At 37.6% G+C, this 11,169-nt stretch overlaps 1 protein-coding gene across 2 annotated transcripts; it reads right to left on the reverse strand.

Moving 5' to 3' along the window:
* Positions 1-2,866: 2,866 nt before the first annotated feature.
* On the reverse strand, positions 2,867-5,527 carry LOC110783513 (F-box/kelch-repeat protein At3g27150). 2 transcript variants are annotated; one of them, XM_021987859.2, is made up of 2 exons: positions 5,034-5,527; positions 2,867-4,384 (listed from the first exon to the last, which is right to left on the reverse strand). In XM_021987859.2, exon 2 carries the CDS (start codon positions 4,349-4,351, stop codon positions 3,032-3,034), a length of 1,320 nt encoding a protein of 439 aa, XP_021843551.1. In that variant the 5' UTR covers positions 4,352-4,384; positions 5,034-5,527; the 3' UTR covers positions 2,867-3,031. The 2 variants fall into 2 exon arrangements, with proteins under 2 accessions (XP_021843551.1, XP_021843552.1); XM_021987860.2 differs by lacking the exon at positions 5,034-5,527 and adding an exon at positions 4,736-4,882.
* Between the last annotated feature and the right edge of the window lie 5,642 nt (positions 5,528-11,169).

Raw genomic sequence — 11,169 nt, forward strand, 5'->3', positions numbered from 1 at the left:
AGCGGACACTTATAAGGAATGCAATTCTTCCATAAACTATGAGGCTAAAACATGGAAAAATACAGATAAATACCTGAATTCAAGTAACATAGAAGCACTCACATACTCAGTTGGTTAGACCTTCCATCCCGGTTCCAGATGACCTAGGATCGATTCTCATCCCCGCCCTTGTGGCTCATTTGCACCAAAAAAAAAAAAAAATTAGAGACTTGCGAGCTCTCATGTTTTTTTTAACCAAAGTTGATAAAGTTTGGTTGAACACATCTAGGGATGGCAATCACATCCGAATCCGAACCGAGTCCGACCCGATTCGAAGGGAAAAATCTGATCCGAATCCGAGAAAAAAAAAAGTCTGATTCCGAATCCGATTAAAAACATCCGAATCCGAATGGATATGGATCGGATATGGGAGTCTGCAGAGACTCCGACCCGAATCCGAATCCGACCCGAATCCGAATCCGAGTGCAAATACGACCTGAAATTATTTCAAAATGTATTATTTTTCGTACATAACTTTTTTTTAAAAGGAAGTTCCCAATTTAATGTAATATATTTGATTAAAGCGCATATATTTGTAATTTATTAATTTATTAGAAACTCATTAGATTTTGGTAAATGAGAAATAGGATTTCTAAAATTAGTTTAAAATTAAAAAAATACAAGTTCTATGTAAGTAAAGTTAACGCATGATTCGGATTTAGATATGGATTCGGATTTGGATATGGATGCAATTTTGGAGTCCGAATTTTAAATGGATATGGATATGGATATGATATGGATATGGATGCAATTATAGAGTCCGAATTGTAAATGGATTTGGATATGGATGCAATTTTGGAGTCCGAATTTTAAATGGATCGGATATAGAGTTTACTACATCCGGCCCGAGTCCGATCCATTTCCATTGCTAAACACATCATACACATTTTTCCATTATATACATGATTGACGACATAAGTACAATCTACAAAAAAGCTAGGATTTTTTTTAAAACACAACTTTCTCTCTCTAAACTTTTTTCCTCTCTTCTCTCTCCTACCACCGTTTGCTTCACCGATCAATTCTTCCCTCCAGCTCGCCGGCTATCGGTGATTTTGGATCACCAGATCGCCATCGCCGGTGAGGGGAGTGGATCTGGTTGTTTAATTGTAGTTTTTAGTTACTTTAAGTGTTTTTTTTAGGGTTTGTCGTAGTTCTTGCGGTGTTCTTCGATCGCCAAATTTCGGAGTTTCTAATCGATTGAGGAGGTGTGGTTGGTTTGTTGGCTTTTGTGGTATCACCCACCACCGTGCTCGGTGGTTTTTTTGGCCTCTAGGGTGGTTCCGCCGCTTATCTGCCGCCGTTCAGTTTGCCTTCCAAGTCCGATTGGTATGTTTCCTCTGTGTTTAGTTTCTCTTTTGGTTGTTGATCTCTCTTTTGAGGGGTTTGTTGGGTCTATAGGTTGGTCGATGATTTGGGGTTTCTTAAGTAGGATTTGCTTTCTTTGTATTAATTGTCTGTTCTGCTGGCTTGGTGTGTTCTGGATGTGTATTAGATTTTTGTTGTGTGGGTTTGGGCGTCTCAAGGAATTGTGCTGGTTTTATGGGGTCTGCAGGTTGAAGCTATGCCCTGCTTCGTTTGTTTGGTCAGGGTGTTGGCCCTCTCCTATGTGGGGGAGGGAAATCAGTGTAGTTATAATCCTATGGTCGTTGTTTCTAGGGTGTACTTAGGAGGTTATTTGATGGAAGTTATGCTTAAAGGGTTTGGTGTGAGGAGGAGAATTTTGTCTGCGTACGGAGTTGCTGTCCCTGTGGTTTCTTTAGTTAGTTTGTTGGTGATGATTTTATCTGTCATCGTTGTTAAATCATATCTTGAAGGAGGCTCCCCATCTTTAATGTTTGGGGTCAGCAAAGTCCTCCAGTTTCTTGCTATCTCCATGGTTGGAGGTGTGAGAAGAGAACCTGCATTCAATTGCAAGGTTTCTCATGGTAGAGTCAACAAGGAAAGTGGCTCTGCCAGGATCGTTCCAAGACTCCTAGGTTGGTATGTATATCGTTCCCTAGGAGTGGTCGGGTGTCATGTGTGGGTTGTTCAATCAGGGTGTATTCTTCGTCAGAGGTTTTCTTCACTTCTCATCGGCTTCCATCGTCAAGTTGCTTCAAGGTTTCTGCAATGTCAAGGTCCCTATTCCGGTGTCATAGTTCCACCATCGTCATTCTCATGCTTCCCCGTAATGAATGTGTTGTGGGTTCAAGGTTTGGCTGCGGCTGGTTTGTGTCTCACTCGGTTTTCCAGGCTCCGATCTACTGCCTCAATGCAAGGCATTTCCGTCCCCGTGGTCATTGGCTGCATTTGTTTGTATGTTTTTAGTCATGGCCCATGTAATAGTTTAGTTTTCGGCTTGTTGTATTCGCTTTTCTTAGTTTCCTAGTCTAGATTGTATTTGTTTTTTCGTTGAATGAACTCCCTGTCAAAAAAAAAAAAAAAAGTACAATCTACAAGAACCTTTTATACAACTTACACAATCCGCAAAAGTTTTTTTTATGATATTTCTCTATGCATTGTTTAATTAATACCTTAATCTCTAAGGTATCTATAACAGTTAGCTACTCCGTACACGAAAGAACAGAAGAAAGAGGTTGCCTTGCCTCAGTACCAAATAAAACACTACATGGTAGCAGATCAAGACGGACAAATATTGGCCTATACTGGATTTCATGATAGCATACAGATTGACACTGAATAACAGAGAATGTATGAATCTTTCATGGAAGAATTATGCTAATTCATAAGAAAAATTTATGTATACAAGTTAATTAGTACTAGCAGTAGCTGGGATTTCTTTCCAGGGAATTTATTCCACGCAAATCATAAGAAGAAGAGGACAAATACAAAGCACACAACAATTATAATACAAATTAGTCGAATCACATTGCTAAGACAACACACCGCGAAACTTTAAAATGAAAAGATATTACTGAATACTGATTGCACAAACTACAGAACAGCAGAAAACTTGAGAAATTCACCATTAACTAGCTCAAATGAAGCTTCAAGCCACCATAACAGTACAGTTCCTTATAAAATGGCTTCTGCTATGGCCACCACCATCAAGTAGCTTCCAGTTCAAGGTTTCAGCATTCGGGTAAGGGCAGCAAGTATAAATAGTCATACCACGACCTGACAAAGAGATCGTTGATCCACCTATCACGAGCAATTCATTACCAAGAGACTTGAAGGCCACACCCCAACCTTTGTTTATATCAGCTCGAACAGGAATTTCTCCCAAATCCCTCCAAGAATTGCTGTTTTTTAAGTACACCATCAAACAATTTGTTGAAGTTTCTATAGTGTATAGCTCATTATTAACAACAGCAACAAGAGGAGGAGACTGGGTGGATTGGGAAGTTGGTAGTGTTAAACCAGTTAAAATTCCCGGTATCTCTACCCATATGTTTTTCTTCTCATCAAATACTTCAGCAGAGGTTAAAACTTCACCAATTTGGTTCTGACCTCCGAACACATAAAACTTCTCATCCATGTAAACACCGGAACACATCTTTCTCTTATTCCTCATCTTAGGTAATGGCTCCCACGATCTGGTTACAGGATCATACCTTTCAGCCGAATTCAAAATCCCTTTGTTCTCCAGACCAATACCTCCTGCCACATAGGCTAAGTCACCAGATGATGCAGATGCAAACAGACACCTAGGCTCAATCATGGAAGAACCCTTGAACCATTTGTTCATGATCACTTCATAAGTCCATACGACAGGTCCATCTAACCCATTCCCACAAACAAGGAGATGAGTCCCGGCACAAAGAGACTCTTTATCTCCAAGTTTGAAGACATCATCACAGGGTAATATAGGTAGCGCCTTATGGAATGTGAATTGTTGATCAAACGCGCACCAGTGTTCTTCCCCACTGGCAAGCATGAACACTGATGCTTCTCTTACACCAATCATTCTCCTTTCTTTCAACAAGTCCCCATTTCTTATCTGTGCTAAGAACTTCTTGTTCACTAAGCACAGTTTTCTGAATTCCAGGAGTGGAATTCGGGCTATAATCATATTCTCTAACTCATCACTGAGTTGGGGAATATGAGAGAGTACATAATCTGCATCCTGAGGCTCGATACTTAATGATAAATCAAGCCCAAAAGGAACATCGAAAGTATCACACTTCCTGATTTTTTTACCAGGTTGTGGCTCATTAGAAAAGAAATTCAAGTCAATAACATGAACGAATTCCTTATCAGATTCATAGTCATAGAAATCCTCTTCTTCCTCATCTTCATACTCTTCTATATTAAACTCGCCGCCTTCCATATCAACTTCCTTATCTTCAATTTCTCTGCCTTTGGACATTGATGATATGCTTGGACTTTTAGCCTTTGAAACCTGCAGAATCACAGAGGATATGTAAGATAAAAGTGTTTCAGTTTCTTAAATTACTTCAGAAAACAAAAACTCCCTTCGAAACTACAACATCACAGAAACCACAGGTTAAATTACATCAAGAAGAACACTTTTTAATCCTCTTATCAATTAATTGACAATTTGACTTGAAAAGTGAATTAATTAAGAGTGATTAGCAACTAAAAAGGCTATAACCCGAAGAAAATCATACAAATCACAATTAGCATAATATTAACAATAAGCTCATTGAGCTAGGGTATAGTATTATTAAACTTTAGGAGATTAGGACGGGAAATCAACATAATCATTACTAATTGGGAAAAAAAGACATACCCAGATTAGAAATAGAGATTAAGAAGCAAATGATGTTTAGTGGATTACTAATGAGGAAATTAGCTTAATTAATCATCAAATCTCAAAGACCCACATACTAAAACAATGTTTAGTTTAGAGTAGTTGTATTTATAAATAAAAATGGGATCAACAAAGATTGAAAGACAAGATACCCACTTTCATGCCCAATACAAAACAGTCAAAGATGGCACTTTGGGAAATGTTGAAAATCAATTAATTACCCCCAAACAGTTCCTTAATTAAAACATCAAATTAGAGAGAGAAAAAAGAAGCTTACCAAGGAAGTCAACAAGCGGGGAGAAGTAAATGAGCAATAGGGTAAAAAAAAAGGGGGGGTTTTTAAGAAGAAATGAATTGCAGAGAAACAAACAGAGCCTTAGAGAAGAAGGTAATACAAAAGAAGAGAGAGAAAATCGTGAAAGAAGGTAAAGATGCCATTGAAAAATATAGAAAGAAATTTGCAAGAGTATTTGTATTTGTGGGAAAAGGGATTGAGAAAGTGGGAAGGGTGGCTGATAAACTATAATTAAGTGAATCTGTTAATTAATTAATTTCAACCCCAGTATAGTAATAATATTTTTTAAATTTAATTTGGGAATTTCTACTTTTTTCTACAATCTTCACTTCCACCATTAAAATACTCTGAAAATTATGAGGACATATGAACGGCAATATCCGTGGAACACAAACTTTTTTTTTTCTTTTAAATGGGAGAAAAACAGAGGCAAAGAACTGTCTTTTTTTTTTGGACAAGTAGGCAAAGAACTGTTTACAGTTCTTGCTTACATTTTGTTTTTTTCCCCGTTAAAAATATATACGGAGTACTCGGCAAGGGCAATAGCCAATAGGGCAATGGTAGGGGTGTCAATTATTAATTCGACCAAGTGAATTCGATGGGTTAGTCCGATCGTTTAGAATCCGAAATTCGATCCGGTCTGATATTCAATCCGAATCCGACCCAACCCCTTAATATTGATCCGATTAAGATCCGAATTCGATAACAGACCGATTCGTGACAATCCGAATCCGTTTAATCCGAACCGAAGCGATCCGAAACTCGTTTATGATCTAATCTGTTTGAACCCGAATCCGTTCCAACCCGAGGAGAATCCGTTTATTTCGAACCGTTTCAACCCATGACCCGTTTAATCCAAACCAATTTCGATCTGAACCCGTCTAACCCAAACCGTTCACGTCCCATAAGAGAACATTAATTATGTTTCACTACCAATTAAGTGTATGACTATTAGTTATACGATTTACTTGTATTTCATTCTCCCTTTTTATATATACTCTGCTCAAATAAAACTTGTAATTGATGTAGATTTAAGGCGTAAAGAACTTTCAGGAACGGATGTAGTATTAAACTAAGTTATATACTATATACTCAATAACTTATATTACTGATCTTAAATTCTTATTACTTTTAAAAGTTAGTTATCGTTTTGGTCTCCTAATTAAGTCATCGATATTATAATTATATAATTTGGAACCAAATGGACCCGACTCAGATTCCAACCCTCTACCGAATAACCCGATCCGATAATAACCCGAACCGATATGAAACTGAATTTGATGTAACCCGGCTAAATCCGTTTCAACCCGACCCGTGTTAATCCGTTACCCGATTAATCCGATCCGATATGAATCCGCCCAGATATGAATCCGAACCCGTTATAGTCCGGCTAAACCCGTTAACAACCCATATTCCAATCCGATCCGATCCGATCCGACCCAACCCGACTACAATCCGACCGTTTATAACCCGATCTGATATGAACCCGTCCATAAAAATTCGACCCGATCCGATCCGACCCGACCCGTTATCCAAATTAATCCGTTCCAATCCGATTCGTTTCAACCCGAATCCGATGAGTCCGACCCAAACCCGATCCGTTGATCCGATTTGACACCCCTAGGCAATAGACAAATAACAATATATGAGATAATCTTTTAGGTACGTGAGGAATACACTTTAATTAGGTTTGTTTTCATGTCATTTAAAACAAAAAAATACGAAAATTAGGTTTTGCATACATGGCAATATTAGAGCCGGCAAAAGCTAATGGCAAGCCCAACCAATAATAAAGGGTTGAGTCAAAAAAAATAAAAAAAATTTAAAATAAAATAAAAGGGTTGAGTCAAGATTTTCAACCCGTTTAATTAAATGGGCCAACCCAACCCAACTCGTTTAATTAAATAGGTTGGGTCGGGTTCAAGGGTTGTTCTGGGGCGGCGTGGGGTGAGCGACGGAACAGGGCCCCACATTTAAATTTATGGTATGGTGTACTCCCTCCGTATTTTATTAAAGGATACAGTTTCCATAAACAGTCATATTTTATTAAAGGATACACTTTCCTTTTTTGGCATGTTATGGTCCTTACTTCCAATTATATTAATACGTACTTCCTCCGATTCACAGTAGTTGCAAGTTTGCAACACTTTATTTTTTTGCACTATTCACATACTATACTTTGTTTATTTTTGATGATCTATGGTTTAGAAAATACATATTCGTGTTGGATCTTGTTAGATTCGTCTTACTGTATATTTTGCGAAAATAAATTTTTTATAATTTTTACTTATCAGTAATTAAATATATTAATTGTTCAAAATATGCATTGGCAAACGTGAAAAGCAAAGTGTTGCAACTATAAAGAATCGGAGAAAGTATCTCCTTATTATGGTCCACACTTACATCATCTTTTTATTACAATTCACCCAGTACCCAATTTTCATCTTATTTTAATAAATTCAACAAACTTTCAGAAAATTACGTATCGATAAAAGTGTACCCTTTAATAAATTACGGAGAGAATAATTAGATTCCTAAATAAACACAAGAACAAAACAAGAGCAATGGTTAAAGTATTACCAAATGATCAAAGGTCCTAGGTTCAAGTCCCTTGACAAGTAAAATCTATTCATTTTGAACATTTATCATCTTTGACGCTTTGTTTTTTTTTTTATTTTGGACGGGCACTGATATACACAGAAAAAACTACAATTTTGATAAATTCAGTCATTCTTCCCCAAATTCTCATCCAATGTTCCAAAAAAAATTCAATCTCCCAAATTAATTTTATCATTAAGCTCTTTATCAAATCTCAATTTCAACGGCTAAATCTTCAATATTATCATGAAATTGATGTGTAAACCGTTGTTTATCTCCCTAATGTAGTGAAGGTTTTTTTTGTTTAATAAAAAAATTGATATTTTTAAAATAATGAATTGAGGGCCCCATTTTGAGAAATTGCACATGGCCTCCTAGTCGTGGCGTGAACGTAGCTCTGACACTGGTCAGGTTGAAATATTCAATCCGAAAGTAATCCGCCTAACTCATATAACTAATTGGGATAAGTTAACCCTCTCAACCCGCATAAAAATTAATTTCTGATCTTTTTAGCTTTTTAAAATGTATATATATAAAAAACTTAAACTAATGGCTGTCAGCCGCCAATAATTATTTTCTCTCTTAATATCTATCTTCATGCCTCATCTCAAAAATATTATCAACCTAGATTTGTTCTCTAGTATGTATTCTCTACATCAAAAAATAAAGTACCGATCTATGGTCATTTCCTAAATAACAATGAAAGAAAAAGAGAAAAAAAAAGTAAATAATGTGATGCGGCCCTTCCTAGCCTCTGAGTACCACCTCTTTTTAGACATGGATGACCAAATTTATTCACATGACTTTTCATCATTCATTTATTAAAAATTATTATTGCTAACTATTTCACCAACTATTCAAGGTCAAACAAGTATGTACTATAGATTTGTAGAATGTTATTTTAAAGATTTTAGTTCTCATTTTTCCCTTCAACATTGAATAACTATTTGAGGTTTGTCAAATACATATTGGAGTACTAGTTTTTCCAATGAGATTTAGGGGTGTGTAAAAATCAGTTCGGAGCGAAAAAAAATTGGAATGGACTGGATTGGAGGAAATAATTCTGATCTCTTGATTGAGAAATACTATTTTACGGGCTTCTGTCCGGTCTGGTCTGTTCCGTTTCAAAACCCTTTAAAACCGAACTTTGGACCAGAACGGTTTTTTTAAAAAAATATATATATAGAATACGTAGTATAAAATATTTAAAAAGTTAATTTCCTTCTTTAATACATTGGATATACTAATTACTCCCTTCGTCCCAGATTACTTGTTACACTTTCCTTTTTTATCCGTTACAGATTACTTGTTACACTTCTAAATTAGGAAAGATCCCACAATTATTATATTGTCTCTATCTTCCAACTAAAAAAAAAGTTTTGTCCACACACTCTCTCTCATTCAATTAAAAAATTACCTCACTAACTCCTATCACATATTCACATCTACTTTTTCAATAAAATAACAATTGATAACCAAATAACAACTTATCACCTAAAACTTTGTGCAAAGATAAGTGTAACGAGTAATGTGGAACGTATGGAGTAATATATTAAGAGATTTTTCATTTTTTCTTTCTTAAAAAGGGCTTAAATAATTACATAGTAGTTCTCTATACATAATTGTTTATTTTTTAGTATTTTGTAGAAAAAAATAAAATAGTATAGAGATAATCCTACAACATGCCACATCCGAGTTTTGGACTGGTTTTACCGGTCCGAACAGGGTCAAGTCCAAGCATATCCAGACCGTTCTCTGGGTTTAGAATTATCCAAATACCGATCTTCGCGTGGTCCGGTCCGGGTTTGGACCAGTGAACACCTCTAATGAGATTGCCACAAAATAATCACCCCTTTAGCTATAATGTCAAGTCAAATGTATGCTCAAAGAGGAAAACACTTAAACGCGTCAATTTCAAGTCAACCCGTTTATCGGGTTGCGTTGGGTTGAGAATCTCAATCCGTTCGTTTAATTAAACATGTTAGGTTGGGTTTGGATATCTTAACCCGTTTATAAATGTGTCGAAATGATTCCGAACCAACACAATTCATTGCCAAATCTAACAAAGACAAACCACGTAGGCCCTTTTTTTTCTTAACTTCAGTTTCAGGCTTTATTTTTCGGTTCTATTCAGCCCAGGAGCATTCACTTCATTTTAATTCAACTTATTATTATTATTATTATTATTATTATTATTATTATGAAGAAGCGATTACACAAAGTTGGATGGGAGCCTAGCCACTAATTGGGCTCCAACACCCTTATTCAAAGCAAAACACAAATGATGAAAAAGAAAAGAACGAATGTTAGCAGCAGCCGTGTTACTCTGAGCAACCCGTGAGACCCAAGCCATGAACTCGAGGGCATCACACCCTAGTTCTCCAAAGGTGGAGAAATCAAAAGCGATAAAACCATATCCGTTGTCTATGCGCTTCGCATCATACTTCTTCTTCTTCCTGGCAACAACATTAGCGACAGTAACCCTAAGAGCAAAAGCATCAACCCCTGGCCCGGTGAATGGAGAGATACCTGTGACATCTAAGCATACATTTTTCCCTTTGTCCCAAGAGTAGACAAGAAGGTCTGCAGGATGGAGATCTCTCCCTTCCTCAGACAGAAATCCCAAGGCACCTCCTTCTGCACAACAACCCCAGCCTGCGAACAGATATCCCCTAACACATCTCGAACCAAGTTATGGCGGAATTTCAGGCCAACATCATTACCACAATGCACTGCGTGATCCCCGAAACGATCTATGACTTTTGAAGAGCAGCAAGGACAAGAAAAGTCAGGAGGGAACATAGGAATCGCAAGGCGATAACACAAAACACACCTGAATTGTCTTGGGTACATCGTCTGCCCTAACCCCACAATAGGGAGGGCTCTCAAGAAGTCTAAGGAGTGCGCCGCTCTATAGCTAATGAATATAGCCTTTTCTCTAGAGCCCGGGTTGTGTTATCCAATCATCTTCTTCTCTACCATATCAAAGTACACTGTAGCCAACTTTTTCATAAACGGGGGGCTGGTACCACACGGCAAAGATCGAGAGGATCGAAATGACACAAATCCCGAAAGCTATTTAAAGCTAAATCACAAGCAAGGCCCAAAACAGAGTCACCACCATGCCCAAGCAGTCTGTTCTGGAGACCAAGAGATTGGAGACGTGTGGCAACCAAAGCATATGCGGAAGAATCCTGCACAGTGTAGACCCCGAAACCACCCAACCGAAAAGGTAAAGTGGCACACCGCCACTGCCAATCTCCAAAGCCCGCAACACCATCCACAATAATATTCTGAAGAACCCTCCTTAAGGCGAGATCAAAGGAAATAGGAGCAGACCCGAGCATATGCGGCGGACTAGTCTGTAAAGATAAGTACAAACGACTAACACCCACACAACACCGCAGAAGAAGGAGCTCCGATTGAGGATCATTAAGCTCAGCCACGGCCTCCATCAAACCCACAATCTTAGCGACCCTGTCCTCTATCAAGCGACTGCAAAAGTCATCCTTCAAGCTAA

Source organism: Spinacia oleracea, chromosome 3, assembly GCF_020520425.1.
Source record: "Spinacia oleracea cultivar Varoflay chromosome 3, BTI_SOV_V1, whole genome shotgun sequence".
In the NCBI taxonomy this organism is placed as follows: domain Eukaryota; kingdom Viridiplantae; phylum Streptophyta; class Magnoliopsida; order Caryophyllales; family Amaranthaceae; genus Spinacia; species Spinacia oleracea.

What these genes read in the sequence shown, in the direction of transcription:
- LOC110783513 (XM_021987859.2), bottom strand. Translation starts at nt 4,351, where the DNA reads ATGTCCAAAGGCAGAGAAATTGAAGATAAGGAAGTTGATATGGAAGGC.